Here is a 16,155-nt window from a genome sequence, read left to right as displayed (position 1 = left end):
TTGGGTAAATACTAAGATGGAGAACAGGTGAGGTAAACATATTAATAATAATAAGATGAATGTTTTAGATGATCATGAAGTATCTAAGAAGAGCACCTACTAACTAAGGAATTAGCGGGACTTAGCAGAGATGGGGCTGGCTACATTGTTTTGGGGCCGTCAGCCTACGGAAAACAGTTGAGGCACTCATAGTAGATGAAATCACCCTGGAAAGCATGCAAGTGAGTAGAAAGGAAAAAACAAAAAGCGCAAGATTAAACATAGAAGAATCGAACCATTCATAACAAAGAATACATAAGAGAAAACCAATAAAAAAAGGAAGAAACCCAACTGAGTGTGGGATCATAGAAGCCAGTGGAAATGCATCCTTAGAAAACAGTGGGTGACTATTATCAAATGGTGATTAAAATGAGATAAACTAAGAGTCAAAAGGAAGTTTTACATTATGTTCAATGTTAATATTCATATGCTATTCAATAATGGGTTGTTTCATTTTCTTGAAACTTTGTCTGCTTTTAATAATTTTATTTTTTTCTAATTTTGTAATTTTAATTTCCCATAGCACCTTGGCAATGTTGAAAACAAATACAAATACAAAGATGTTCATTTTAACATGTTATGCATGAGAATATGCCACACCATTTTGGGAGTGACAGTTTTGACAAGAGAAACAAACCTAAGCTATGGACAAAATAGAAGCCAGATAACTGGTTCTGACACCCCATTCCCCCAACATTTAAAATACAGCACTCAAGGTACAGCTGACTCAGTTTTTTAAAAAAAATTGACGCAGATATTTTACATTACTAATCAGTGTTCTATGCTATAAAACTGAAAAGGAGAGCATGTAATACACAGCTTATACATGTCTGAGTTGCACTTTTTGGAACTATCTACTCAAAAACTCATCAAAAGTTAGTTTTAAAAATAAACATTAAACTATTTAATAATCAGGTTACTTTAAAGGGAATTTAAAGTGTCCTCATTCAGCTAATGAAAGCTGAAATGTCCACGTGTCTTCTTGAAAGATCAGACTAGCTATTCAGCATATACCAGAGTCTAAAGTTAAATTAATAGCCACCAAATTGTAAGGAAATATAAAAAATTAGAAAAAAAAATATCATGTATTATATTTATATATTTAAGAATTGATTTTGGAGGGCAGGCTGGAGAGAGGGCTCAGCAGTTAAGAACACTGACTGTTCTTGCAGAAGACCCGGGTTCAAATCCCAGCACCCACATGGCAGCTAACAACTGTCCGTAACCCCAGTCCCAAGGGATCCGACAGCCTCTTCTGTCCTCCTCAGGCATTGCACCACATGGGTGCACTTACCTACATGCAGGCAATACATGCATACACATAAAATAAAAAATAATAAATATTTTTTTAAAGAATCGATATTTTTTTTAAAAACCTTCAAAAGGAATATATTGTCCTCTTTTGGTTTTTATCTTTTCCATAAAAAGCCAGAATTGGTACTCTTAAACTATGATTACTGATATCGCCAACACAAATATCAGGAGCTTATCCCCAGTGTTGTTCAACTGTGTCAGAGTAAAGCCAGTGAGCATTCAAGTCAAGAGATGAGTCATTAAGGCCATAACTAATGAAACTAGAAGTGTTCATAACTTTTAAATACAGTTTTCTGTTCTGTTACACTAAGTGAAGATGCTCACTTAATTCTCTTTTGCAAAGCAAATCTGGTTGCTTAAAAAGAAGGAATGTGAAACAGTATTGAAGCTACATTAAGAACTAAAAATAAATTTAAAATATTCATGTCATTTATTACATGGAAATATGCAGGTAAGACTGTAACATACAAAAAACTCTTACCATTGAAACGTCTGGTCTGTCTCCAGAATCCGGCTGGAAAAAAATTTAGATGTATCACTATTTTTAAATGCCACTGTCTATGTTTGGCAAAACTGAGATTACCCAGATTAAAGACAGACACTTTGAATTAGGAAAACCTTAATTATCAAGACAGGAAATGCAGACAGGTTTTGCCTTGCCGCTCTATGCACCTTCTCTGTGATGTGCAAAGTGATGAACTTGTGTAGCTTCTGTTCTCTTCATGCAGGCACTGCAGCATATCAATGGAGCATACATTCAGTATCACTTTATCTGCTTTTGGCCTTCAACAATGCGAGGAAATGTTAAGCCATAAGGGTGAAGAGAAAATTTTGTATTTCAATCCCTCCCTCTAAAGAACCGATGAAGAGATGAAATACAATGAGCCACCCAATCAGAGTAATGTTGGGAAAAGCCAGGGTCACACAACACACAGACATCATTTACATACAAACCCAAAATCTGCTGCAATAAAATAAATGCTAAATACAGATTGTGAATATATATATAATATTATTATATATACACACACACACTTGTTTTTCTCTATATACCCTATCACATAGGAACTGTTCAGATGTACTAAGGAAATTCAAAGTCCTTGCTTTGGATTTTTTTTTCTTTATCAATTTTTATTATAATTCTCTTAAAATACATTTTACTTATTTCTAAAAATCCCATACATGTATACAACCTATCTTGACATACCCACCCCAGCTTCCCCTAAACACCCCACCACAAGTCCCCCTTCCTTCCTTCCCTTCAAGTACACTCCTTTGTTTTCTTTTTTTTAATTTATTGAGCATTTCATACATGCATATAAGGTGCTTTGATCAAATCCATACCCACTCCCTCCCTCCCAATTCTTCCCATATCTCCCATTACTTTTTTCTCATAACTTCATATACTCTTTATTCTTCTTTTCTTTTTTTATGTGGCTTTTTGCTACTCTAACATCCCCCCCTCTGAAGAGGTAACCCTAAAATCTTTTAAGGATTAGATAAAAGCTCCCAAATACTTTAGACATTTTTGGCCTTTGGAACAGGGTATGTTGCTAAAAGGCCCAAGGATGTTGTGAAATAGCCAAGAAACTGGCTACTTTTCTTTGGGGTCTTTTTACCCTAACTGCCTAGCCAATTCCTACCTCCTATTCTTATCACACCATCCTCTGAAGAGGTTACCCAACTTGTGGATAGGGAATTGGGATCCGTGCTGAACAGGGACACAGGGTGAGGCAACTGGGGTACCCCTCCAGTGGGTCTATCTAAAAGACTGCCAAATTGCATCACTTTTGTCTCTAAGGGGAGAAGAAAGTCCTTGAATCATGAATGGAAGATGTGAAGGAGAAGTAAAGGCAAGAATAATTAGCATTACAAGTTCTAGACAGGGAACTAGAAAAAAGGGCAATTTTCAAATGTTCATATGAGAATCCACTGGAATTTCTTGACAAGGTTTCCAAAAGCATCCTTCTATTGGGTTTCTCCTCATTTTTCTTTTGTCTTCCAAGGCTGAACTCGAGAGTGATGGATTCAAGATTTGCTTTCAGGTATATTGATAGCTGTTGGAGTGGTTAGAATCAGTGTCAGTTCCCTCTCAAAGACTTCTAGATAGGGGGAGAAAACAAATTTATCCATCATTTTAGAACAATAGCAGGCTGTCTCCCTTAGCTACAGGTGGGCACTACAGTATTGCAGACCAAGATTTAAAGTCTTTTACATCTGAGCAGCACTTTCTAATTAGGAACAAAATCATTAATGAGAAATAATTGTTCTTAAGACATTTTTTAGTGGTATTTACAATATTGTTGATTTAACTTTTTGATGGTTTCAATTAAGGTGTGGTAAGAATTTAGGATAGGTATTAACATCTTTCTCAAGTATGATACATCTTAGTCCAAATCTCAAATCTAACATTTATTTGGATAATGCTCATACGTAATTCTTCCCTGTGATCTTTATCTTTAGCTCTCTGAGCTCTGCTTTTAGACGAAACCTTTTTCCACAGAATTTGAATCACTGCATTGCCTGGATTTGGATTTAAAACTAGACACAGCATTTATTTCTTGTATCTTCTAAAGCATTTAAAAGGTAGTTTGTAGACTAGGGAGATTATTCAGTTGTTAGTACCTGAGTTCTACCCTAAGAACCCATGTAAAAAATGTCAGACACGGGCTGGCTCAGTGGTTAAGAGCACTGACTGCTCTTTCAGAGGACCCAGGTTCAATTCCCAGCACCCCCATGGGAGCTAACAACCATCTGTAACTCCAGTTCCAGGGGATCCGATACCCTCTTCTGACCTCTGTGGGCATTGCATGACACAGGTATGCCTACCTACATGCAAGCATTACACTCATACACATAAAATTTAAAAGATAATGATAAATAAAAAATATTTTTTAAAAAATGTCAGACACATGCCCACTTCTAATGGAGATGGAAACAATAAATCCCTGGGGCTTACTGGCCAGTCAGCCTTGCCCAATGGGTGAGCTCCTGGTCAGTCTCAAAACAAGGTGATCAGCGGCCTAGTAACAATACCCAAGGTTGTTCTATGTTCTCTACCATGTGCACATAGGTGCATGTGCACACATACACATACACACCACACATACACACACACACACACACACACACAAAGGTAGCTCAAGCAGTGCATATGACAATGCTTAAAGAGTACAAAATAACTTGGAGATTAAGTTATCTTCTCTTCTGCTTTTTTTCCAGCTACAAGAGACTGTGAAAAGGAAGTTGGAAGGAGCCCGATCACCACTTAATGGAGACCAGCAGAATGGTGCTTGCGATGGGAGTTTCTCTCCAACTAGCAAACGCATTCGAAAGGATATACCCTCGGGGATGGAAGCCATCAACAATTTGCCCAACAACATGCCACTGCCTTCAGCTTCCCCTCTTCACCAACTCGACCTAAAGCCTTCTTTGCCCTTGCAGAACAGTGGAACTCACACCCCTGGGCTTCTAGAAGATCTAAGTAAGAATGGTAGGCTCCCTGAGATTAAACTTCCTGTCAATGGATGTGGTGACTTGGAGGATAGCTTTGCCATCTTGCAGAGCAAGGACCTCAAACAGGAGCCTCTGGATGACGCTGCTTGCATTGACACATCAGAAACATCACTCTCTAATCAGAACAAGCTGTTCTCGGACATTAACCTGAACGACCAGGAATGGCAAGAACTAATAGATGAGTTGGCCAACACAGTTCCAGAAGATGACATCCAGGACCTGTTCAATGAAGACTTCGAAGAGAAGAAGGAGCCAGAATTCTCACAGACCACCATGGAGCCCCCTCTCTCCCAGGAGAGTGCAAGTGTGAAGAGTGATCCTTCTCACTCTCCTTTTGCACATGTCTCTATGGGGTCACCCCAGACCAGGCCGTCATCTTCTGGTCCTCCCTTTTCTACTGTCTCCACAGCCACTAGCTTACCTTCTGTGGCTAACACTCCCGCGGCTCCAAACCCCACCAGCTCACCAGCAAACTGTGCTGTCCAGTCCCCTCAAACCCCAAACCAAGCCCACACTCCAGGCCAAGCTCCACCCCGGCCAGGCAATGGTTATCTCCTCAACCCAACCTCAGTGACAGTAGCCGGTTCAGGGTCAGGCCCTGTGGCAGTGCCCAGCTCTGACATGTCCCCAGCAGAGCAGCTCAAACAGATGGCTGCCCAGCAACAACAGAGGGCCAAACTCATGCAGCAGAAGCAGCAGCAACAGCAGCAACAGCAGCAACAGCAGCAGCAGCAGCAGCACTCAAATCAGACTTCGAGCTGGTCTCCCTTGGGGCCTCCGTCTAGCCCATATGGAGCAGCTTTTACGGCAGAAAAACCAAATAGCCCGATGATGTACCCCCAAGCCTTTAACAACCAAAACCCTATAGTCCCTGCAATGGCAAACAACCTGCAGAAGACGACAATGAACAACTACCTCCCTCCAAATCACATGAATATGATCAATCAGCAGCCAAATAACTTGGGTACAAACTCCTTAAACAAGCAGCACAATATTCTCACTTACGGCAACACTAAACCTCTGACCCATTTTAGTGCAGACTTGAGTCAGAGAATGACGCCTCCTATGGCCAACCCCAATAAAAACCCCTTGATGCCATACATCCAGCAGCAGCAGCAACAGCAGCAGCAGCAGCAGCCTCAGCCACAGCAGCAGCAGCCACAGCAGCAGCAGCCACAGCAGCAGCCACCTCCACCGCAGCTCCAGGCTCCCAGGGCACATCTGAGCGAGGACCAGAAACGCATGCTTCTCATGAAGCAGAAAGGAGTGATGAATCAGCCAATGGCTTATGCTGCACTCCCTGCCCACAGTCAGGTGAGTAAGACAGTGAAACACACTGGGAGCAGTTCTTAAATGAGTGTCAGGCTGTCTATATGTGCGATGCTCACCAGGCCTTGGCTGGAGAGGGTTCCAATTACCATCAGAAATTCCCTGTGAACTTTGGTGATTTCTTCTAAGCGATGGGAAAGGGTAGCCTAATAATTTTCTTATATTTGAATGCCTAAGAATCAAATCTCCTACATTCCTGACTGCAAAAAAGAAATTTTAAAATTACATCAAATTCGCACTGTGATGAAGGCTGCTGTAGAGGTCACATGACTCAACATGGCACACCTCTGTGGTTTTCTTTTCAGTTCATCCAATCTCAGGTTCAATGTAATAGGAAAACGGCCAATTAAGCCTGTCCGTCGCCACTTAATAAGGTCCTGAGCAAACGTCAGCTATCTTATTAGGTTACGAATGATGGAAAATATGGATTCTTGACGTCTAAATATCAGAGAGTTTTCTGTATTTTCAAAGTGAATGGGGGTGGGGCGGGGTGGATCTTGTAAGACCACTCAATATTTGAACATTTGCTGCTGCACTGGCAACAGGTAGATGTCTCAATCACATTACTTGGAGTACAGGGATCCCTGTCCAAGCCATTAAGCTCTATTTCAGGAAGTTTTGATGTTGAGTATGTCTCAGTGCTACACTAAAATGAACTTTCTTCTCTGGCCTTGTCTTTCTTTGTGAGGTCTGGTTTGGAAGATGGGACTGTAATACCTGGGAAACACCAGTTGGGGAGTAAATATTTGGCTCTCCCTAGGCTAGCCAGTGGATAGTACCTGAGGATCCTTTACACTGTACCATCCAGAAAGAAAAAGAAACAAAACTGGAGACATGTACCTTAGAGTGATTTTTCTCCAACACGAACAAATTCATGGGGGGACACTTTACTTCCCGTGGCTATTCTGTGCCGGGGTCTTTTTGAAATGCAGACAGGGGCTTCTGACTGGAGATTGTAAACCCTCAGGTTTAAACCAGTGTCTGTAAGTGGATGCATTAGGGAAAGTGAGGTATCATGCAGGCAGATCTTGCTTCACTTGGAACTAGATGACTTTGCATCTTGTATCTCCCAGAGTGCACAGCTCCACCCTCAACCCCTATTCTCCACCCCCAGCCCGGGGCTTGATGGAAGCCACAGGGCTGGAAGTGGTGCTGGCCTGCACAGACAGGCCTGAGCTCTGTGGCTTCATTCTTGTCCTTCACAGCCTTCCAACCCCCAAACCTCACAGTGGTTTCTTGTCTACACATGCCAGCTAGATTTAAAGAAATCCCGTCTGAATAAATGAAAGTATGGCTTGGTTTTCATCAAGTGCAATTGGTAGCTGTTAGAAAAACATCTTTGAAATGTGGACTTTGATATTTTGTAATGGTTTTATTAAAATACAGAAATATATGCCAATGGAAAATGCAACCTTTTATACACTTAAAGATTAAGTTCTGAAGTAGGCAAAAATAGAGGCGATATATATGCAGAGATGGTTGTGGTAACCCAGATGCATCACGAGGTTTATGAGTTCACGGGCTGTCAAATGACCCATTGTTAATCTTAATACAAATTGTGCTCCTACTCTCGCTGCCTTTACTCCAGTATTTCTTCTGAACTAGACTAAGGATGATTAATTACAACTCACAAGTTTGGCAGACATGTGGGTACAGTGATGCCCCACCATCCTCCCCAGCCCTTACTAACCTCTTTCAAAATGTGCTAACTTGGGACAAAATCTTTGCTTGGAACATGAGTTTCAAAGGTGATCATTTGGGGTCCTGAAGCATGCCTGTGAATCACTGCGGCCTTTAGCTGCAAGGATCACATTTTAAAAGGGCTCAGTCAGGTGACGAGCTCTCGGCACAGGCTGCTTCTCCTCCCTCTCCGGAGGGGCTTTTTCGGGACAGGATCTTCCCTGGGAAGGCCTCATTACAATAATCTCTTTTAACCTAAAGCACTGGCAGGTAAAAGCAAGCATGCCTTTTAAATGAAATAGTACCCCACCACCATTTAAAACAAGTTTCAAATATATAAGCATGTGAATATCTTTCTGCAAACACACCGTTTATTTCATGTTTTTATCTGATTGTGGACCGGTATTTGCATAGTTATGCTGTACACAGTCACATGGCACAGATTCTGGCACGAATTACAAGGCAAGAAATAAACATAATTCCATGTTGTTTTCTGCTTTGCTAGTGAAAATTCAGTTTCCCCTTGCCTGACCCAAAGACTGTGATCAACACTTGTTTTAATGAATGGTATAAGCACCAAACATAGTATGAGAATATTAGACACATTTATTTCAAGAAAGCTGTGCAGATAGTAACTTGCTTGGAACCCTTGTAGAAATTGCAGTTTCTCCCAGAAATAAGTAGAAATGCACTTACTTTCTGGATATTAAAAAAAAAAAAAAAAGCAAACCCAAAATAGAAACATACATACCAAGAAGTGGACAGATTTTATTGAGGAATTCTAGTCAGAATTTTCATGTTGCTCCTCATTATGATCAGACTGAACAAAAATTGGTGTTACTTGTGATAGTGAAAAATTGGGAACTGTTTTGGACAAGTACATAATATACATGAATATTGTGATATTAACAAATGATTGTTCATAATGAAACACCCCTAATGAGTAAAATAAGCAGATCATAAAACAGTTTATGTGTTACAAACCAGATTATGTTGCTTAATAGTGTAGAAAAGTGCTGAGTACCTAAAATGTGGTGTTTCTGTTGTGTGATTAGTATTTTCCTCTTCATTGTTTACTGACTATTCTGAATTTTCTCATACATGTGTCTTCATTCTACCACCAGGAAATACATTTTTTAAGTAAAGAAAACTCCCTATTTTAAAAAATACAAGTTTACCTTCTTTTTTTAAACGAATACTTAGAGTTGAATTGCTTAGCAGTTGGATTGAGCTAATATTATTTCCTAGTTATTAGTGTATATTAGTTATGAATCCCTGCTCTAGTGGATAATTCTAAGCCTTTCTTCCATACTTAGTATTTTTCATCTGTCCTTCCTTCTTCCCTCCCTCCGTCCCTCCCTCCCTTCCTTCCTTCCTTCCTTCTTTGTCTTTTGAGACAGGGTCTCCCTGTAGCCCCAGCTGGCCTAGTACTCACTATGTAGACCAGGCTGGCCTTGCTCATACAGATCCGATAGCCTCTGTCTGGGATTAAAGGCCTGTGCCACATACCCAGCTTCTTTCCCTTTTTCTTACTGCATCCCCTCTTCCTTCTTAATTCCTGTAAAAAGCTAAAGTTATGACATTAGAAATATCAATAACATTTCTGCCATTGTCCAGTGTCCCCTATTCTCAGGAACATGCTCTTGCATTATTTCTTTTGTCATCCCTCTTTTTTTCTGTGTTCTTTTCTTTTAAATAGCTTTCTGGATCTAATCATCATAACTGAACCTCCTGGATTGATGTCTAATATTTTTTTTTTTTTTATCTTTTTGAGACAGGGTCTCCCTGTAGCCCCAGCTGTCCTGGAACTCACTATGTAGACCAGGCTGGCCTTGAACTCACAGAGATCCGCCTGCCTAGGCCTCCTGAGTGCTGGGATTAAAGGCATGCGCCACCACACCCGGCTGATATCTAATTTTTTAAATACATATTTCTGGGATAAATACCCCACACTTGCTCTGCTCTATTATATTTTCCTAATTGCTGTTTCTCACAGACAAGCTATCTCTTGCTCTCACTCTTGCAGCTAATTTTTGCATACCGCTCAACCCACTGTATTAAACTCAAGGATGTTTAATAAACCATTTGAGGAATCATTAACATTTCGACCAGAGATGTTTTCTGTTGGCTATGGGCTTCGCTGGAGAGCCATGGGCACAAATGACACAAAGCTGCTTTTGAGATCAAATAGAAGAACTGGAAAAGCCAGTCTAAAAGAATCCCTTGATAGGGGTGGTTATCTTGAACCAGCAGTGCAACAAGGAGATTGCTGGGAAGGTGAACTCAAGCCTTATCTCTGACAAACAAAAAACAATGGAGCAGCTATGAAAAAACATAAACCAAAGGCTGTGACCCCAGCTGGCCAAGGGAGGTCACAGGCTACTGGGAGCACAAGAAGTATTCCTACACAAGTGACAATTTCTGAAGTGTGATATAACTTCTAGTCCTGGCAGTCACAGGTCTGGATAAATGGCTCACTGCCCTGCTGCTTTGTTTCATATGTATCTTCTGTGTGTGGCTGTGTGCTTTCATCTTTATGTTTCCAGAATGTGTGAGCTACCTGTAACATCTCCGTCAGAACATCAGCCTTCCAGTTTTCACAGCCATCTGGAAATCTCTTTGAACATCTTTAACTTTAAAACCAGGAGCATCCTTAAATATATGTGCTCACTTTCCAAGAAGCACATGTACGTAGCTCCAAGTCAAATGGTACTTACTGCAAGACCTTGAATGAAAAGCAGCAAACCTCTGCCCCACTCAGCCTTCATCATTTCTAGCTTGCAAAGCGAGTCACTCAGTTCACTAAGTTGTTTTCTTATTTATCTCCACAAACTACTCTTTCTCCATTTTTCAACTACTTAGTTCTTTAGAAAATTAGTCTTTAGTTCACTTACACTGCTTATTCACAAATATATAATGACATCCCCCAGTCTTTTTCTCTTCCTATAGTCTAAATACAGCTAATTCCATCACAAATTGTTATTTAAAAGCAATTCTGCATTTACATGACTAAATTTTGTATGGTATCTTGATTTAATCATGTAATATACTATCATTATATTTTAATTTGTTATATAACTTTAAGAATTATTTACTTTTGCAGTGCTGAGGATCAAAAGCAGAGCCTTGCACTAAGAAGACATAATACCACTGAGTGTGGTGTCACATGCTTTTAATCCTAACACTGGGGAGACCAAGGCAGGCAGATGTCTGTGAAATGAAGGCCAGCCTGGTCTACATAGGGAGTTCTAGACCAGCTGGGGCTACAGGGAGACCTTGTCTCAAAAAGCAAAACAAAAATCCAAGAAGACACACTACCACTGAGCTAGACTTCTGGGCCACTTTTATTATTATTATTATTATTATTATTATTATTATTACTATTATCATTAACTGTTAATATTATTCATAGGGTCTCACTATGAAGCCCTGGCTGGCCTGGAACTTGCTATGTAGATCAGGATGCCTCAAACTGACAGAGATCCACCTGCCTCTATTTTCTGAGCTCTGGAAATTAAGACATGTGCCACCATGCCTGGCCCTATTATTTTTATTTTGAGGCAAACTCTTGTTGAGTTATACAGGCTAGTTTTGAACACCTTATATAGCTCAGGCAAGCCTGGAACTTATGATCCTCCCACCTCAGCCTCCTGAGTAGCTGGGATTTCAGACCTATGCCATCATGCTCAATCCTTCTTTTTTAACCAAATATTTAAATTTCTAAATGTTATGTCTGTGCCCACTTTTCATCCACCATCAGATTTTCCTGGCCCTCTAAAATCTTTCAGTGTGATCAAACACATCTGAAATCATCTCTTCTTTCCTTTTCCTTTGCTCACCCCTCTTCCTGCCCTTCCTTGCAGCCCTTCTTCTTTCTCTGCTTCTTTCCTGAAGGCTTCTGCTGTGCCTGTGCCAGCTTCTTATCCTGCATCTGAACAGTCCCATATCCGCTCCTCGCCATTCTTCTCATGTCTTAGCAGTTTCTGTGCTGCACTTTCCTCTTGCTGCGTCCTCTTTCTTGGTTTAGGCCCTCAAACCATGGAATGCTGTGTCACAGTTCCTTATGAAAGAACACCCAACTATACTTTTAGTTGAGGGTTTACTCTACTGTGGAACTATAGGTTGTAAAACATTCTGCCTTAAAGACATTTCTTCATTATACTATGACTTCCACAGCTTGAGAATGTCCAGTGATATGTGACTGCCCCACTTTATGGGTAGACCCCCCCTTTTCTTTTTTAAATATTTTATTATTTTTATGTATATACATATATGAGTGTATTCCTTGCATGTATGTAAGTGCATCCACGTCGTACAGCAATTATAGATGTCAGAAGAAGGCACCAGATCCCCTGGAACTGGAGTTACAGACAGTAGTTTGCCCCTGTGTGGGTGTTGAGAACTGAACCTGGGCTTTCTGCTTACCCCAAGCCGTCTTTCCGGCCCAACCCCCTCTTTTCACTCTGAGAGCTTTTAGAATCTTTATCCTTGAGATTTTATGATGATACATCTTAATATAGCTCTTTTTCACTCTCTGTATGTGATACTATGAAATTTGTGTATTTGGGTGCATCTGTGCGGAATATGCACGTGTGTGTGTGTGTGTGTGTGTGTGTGTGTGTGTGTGTGTGCAGGTGCATGTCTGTGCATGCTTGGAGGATGTCAGGTGCCTTTCTTTGTCACTCCATGATATTCCCTTGAGACAGAATCTCTCATTGAACCCACAGTTAGGTTGGCAGCCAGAAAAAGCCCAGTGGTCCTCCTATCTCTGTTCTCCTAGAGCTCCAGGCATGCACAGCCCTACCTGAATTATTACATAAGAGCTGGGATCCGAATGCAGATCCCCAGGCTTGCGCTGCAGGCACTGTTACCTGCTGAGTCTCTTCCCCAGCCCCAATATGTAGTACTATGAAATTGATTTTAAAATCTGGTGATGTATGTTCCTAATATCTGGGGGTTTTCAGTATTTTTAATAGCATTTCTCTTCTTGGAGCTTCTACTCATTTTGTGCTGTGACCTCCTTGATTGCTCTTTGATTTTTCATATCTTTTCTCCTTTCCATGTCTTTGTCTTCCTATTCTATTAGATTTCCTTAACTTGGTCACCCAACTTTGATATGAAATACTTCATTTTTAATTTCCACATTTTCGGTTTCTGTAAGTTCCTTCTTATTCTCTGACTTGTCCTTTATGATCTAAGAATATTCATTATCATTTTGAAATTCAGTTTTCTTTGGCCCCTGCTTTGCCTCTGAGGTAACCTCTCTCCATGTGCTTATTTGGTTTTGCTTCTTTCCTATCAGAAGATTTTTCTCAGCCATCTGTTTTAGTGAGGCATGGTATAGGCAATGAATGCTCTCTGTGGTCCTTTGCTCTAGGAAGCCTGAGTCAGCACCCAGCCATGACACTGGATCAGTGTCTATAAGAGGCTTTCCCTTGGGCAGGACAGAAGAGATGCCTACCCTCATTGCTGAGGTTCTAAGTCTGGCGCTGCCATTATGGAACTGAGCAGAGGGAAGGACTTGGTAGTAGTGGTGACAGTGAGGGGTGTCTCATGAAGGACTGGATACACTTTCACTTATCCCTTTTATTTTCATTTGACTTCTCAACCCACTCTCAGTTCAGCCTGGGACCCTGGGCTCCCAAATCTGCTGGCTCCATATCTACAGAGTCAGGAACCTTCCTTCCTCCAGTTCAGGAAAAGAGATGAGTCTACCTCTTCCCTGTACAGACCATCAGCCCATTTTCCTTTTCATACTCCTGTAACTGTGAAACTGTCCTGGCTAAAATGAAGATATTCTAAACAGACACTGTGCCCCTCCCTGTGGCTATCAGACTGTTGAAACAACAATCCCCAAGGCATTGGAATTTTCCCCAGGAATCTCATGCTTGGGGAAGGGAAAGGCTGAAACCCTCTCTGGTGCCAGCCAGAGGTGGAACTTGTCTCTCAGGAAGACATTGCAAGCACTTCTGACAACTTACCAGACCACCTTTCAGGACAGATTAAAAATGAGACATTGATGGGTCAGTGATGGGGTGGGACCACACCTTGACCAGTACTGCTTAGCTGTGCATACCTCTTACCCTCTACTCAAATCTAAACCTCATGTTAGGACTCAAGATGGACTTGGGGTGGTGGACTAGGGTCACTGGACTTCTTTGTTCCTTTCCCCGGTGTGGACACATTGAATAAATCTCCTTTCTCTGCTTTTCACAGTTAATTGTCTCTCTTTAATCAGAGTTTTGAGGATGAGTGGCCAAGCCCAGCATGTTAGGGTTGCCAAGATCCAGGCTCTGACCCTAATGGAAGCAACACCCCTGTCTCCCACCTGATACTCAGAGGTACCTCTGATGCCTGTGTCTTCACATATTGTTTGCTTCCTCCTCTCCTACCACAGGATTAGAATCCGCTCCCTCTGAACTGTTACATCATCTGATTTTCATCTTCCAGAATTTGGTTGGCATTCTTCAAGTGCCCTTGCCATCTTCTTTCTTCTTTGTTCTTCAATGTTTATATCATTTTATGCATTTATTGTCATTGTTCTAGGGCACTGAAGGAGGCCAAATTCATTCTGCCAGACTTCTGTGGTGGTTTCCAGCACCTTCCTGTTTGAATATCAAATATTGTCTAATATTGAAACTAATGCAGCAAAATTCACATTATTGTTTGGAGCAGTCTCCATCAAACCTAAAATGCTCTGATAATAGTTAGCTTTTCATTGCCAACCTGGCGTAGCCTAGAATCACCTGAGAATGGAGCCTCAGTTGAGGAATTTTCTAGATCAGGTTGTCTGTGACCATGTCTGTGGGGATCGTCTTGAGTGTTAATTGATATAAGCGGTCCCAGACCATGGTGAAGCCTGGATTGTGCTCCGGACTGTATAAGAGGAGAGCAAGCTATCTGAGTACTAAGAGAGAAAGCAAGCAAGGGTCTGTGTTGATTCTCTCTCTGCTCTCAACTATGGAGGTGAGGCTGTACGTTACTGCCTTGACTTCCCACAATAATGGACTGTAACCTGGAATTGTGAGCCAAACAAACCCTTCCTCCTCTGTGCTGATTTTGGTCAGGGCATTTTATCACAGCAACACAAACGGAATTAGGGCAGCTCTCATGACATGATGCATAAGTTCAAGGAGGCAGTTGTGCCAACATCTTCCTCCAGCCACTTTAAAATAAGATCTTATGATTATACCCACTGAGTCGTCTATAGAATCTTGAAGGTATTGACTTACTTCAAGGACTATGAAAACAATTTGGATTCCATGACCCTGAGTAAGCCTGGCATTTCAGATGCCAGGCAAAGTATTGACAGAATGCTCATCACTGCCTGATCCAGGCCTCCCAGCCAGGGGAATCGTAGGCAGAAGTGCTCAAAAGTCCACACAATAAGGGAAACATCTCTACTGATGGGTAAAATAAAACCATTTCCATACATATCCTGTCGGATTTTTTAAAATTCTGATTGATATTCTGTCAGAATCTGAAAAATATGAGGCCCCGAGAAAACAGAAAAGGAAAAGTTTGGGGAAAGGAATTAGTTTTTTAATGGTATTGTGGAAGAAAAAGGTTTTAATTGGCCCCCTGTGAGAATACTGCTTAAAGGTATTATGGGACCAAAGATTCTTGTTTACTCAGAGAGCTTATAACCCATCAAACAGAGGTTCTGAAGTGTTTATGGGCCTAAGAATCACCTGGGGAGTGTATTTGGGATGCAAGTAATCAGAATCTACTGCTGATCAGCAGAGCCAGGGCAAGACCTGGGAATGTGCACTTAAATACTCCATACCCTCCCCAAAACCTCTACCACCCCAACTCTACTTTATAATAGAGAAATAGCACAGCAGATAACACCAGAATACACTTGAAATGGCCTTTGTTCAATATTTATATATGCTTATATATGGCACTTATCATCTTTTAAATTGTGTGTGTGTGTGTGTGTGTGTGTGTGTGTGTGTGTGTGTGTGCAGGTATGTATGCACAACATTTGTAGAAGCCAGAGTTAGAAGTTGGGTGTCTTCCTCTATTCTTCCCAGCCTTATTGAATTGAGACAAGGTCTCTCACTGAACCAGAAGCTCACCTTTTCAACTAGGCTGTTTGGTCAGTGAGCTCTTGAGATCCACCTGTCTCCATCCTCCAAGGCTAAGCTTACAAGCATGAATAGCTATGCCTGACTTCTCATGTGGATGAAGGGGATTCAACCTCATGTCATTTTGTTTTCAGAGCAAATGCTCTTACCCATTGAGCAATCTCCCTACCCCTTGCTGCATATCTTA

At 41.2% G+C, this 16,155-nt stretch overlaps 1 protein-coding gene across 2 annotated transcripts in view; it reads left to right on the top strand.

The window, feature by feature from the left end:
- Maml3 (mastermind like transcriptional coactivator 3) overlaps positions 1 to 16,155 on the top strand; it is a 453,662-nt gene that overhangs the window by 262,754 nt on the left and 174,753 nt on the right. For both annotated transcript variants that reach the window (XM_029568492.1, XM_008843430.3), the window contains exon 2: positions 4,576 to 6,183. In XM_029568492.1, the coding sequence (XP_029424352.1) occupies positions 4,576 to 6,183 (1,608 nt within the window). The remainder of the gene's footprint in view (positions 1 to 4,575; positions 6,184 to 16,155) is intronic.

The sequence above is a fragment of the Nannospalax galili genome, unplaced genomic scaffold, assembly GCF_000622305.1.
Source record: "Nannospalax galili isolate Female #2095 unplaced genomic scaffold, S.galili_v1.0 scaffold359, whole genome shotgun sequence".
Classification (NCBI taxonomy): domain Eukaryota; kingdom Metazoa; phylum Chordata; class Mammalia; order Rodentia; family Spalacidae; genus Nannospalax; species Nannospalax galili.
This window is presented reverse-complemented; position numbering and strand designations above follow the sequence as displayed.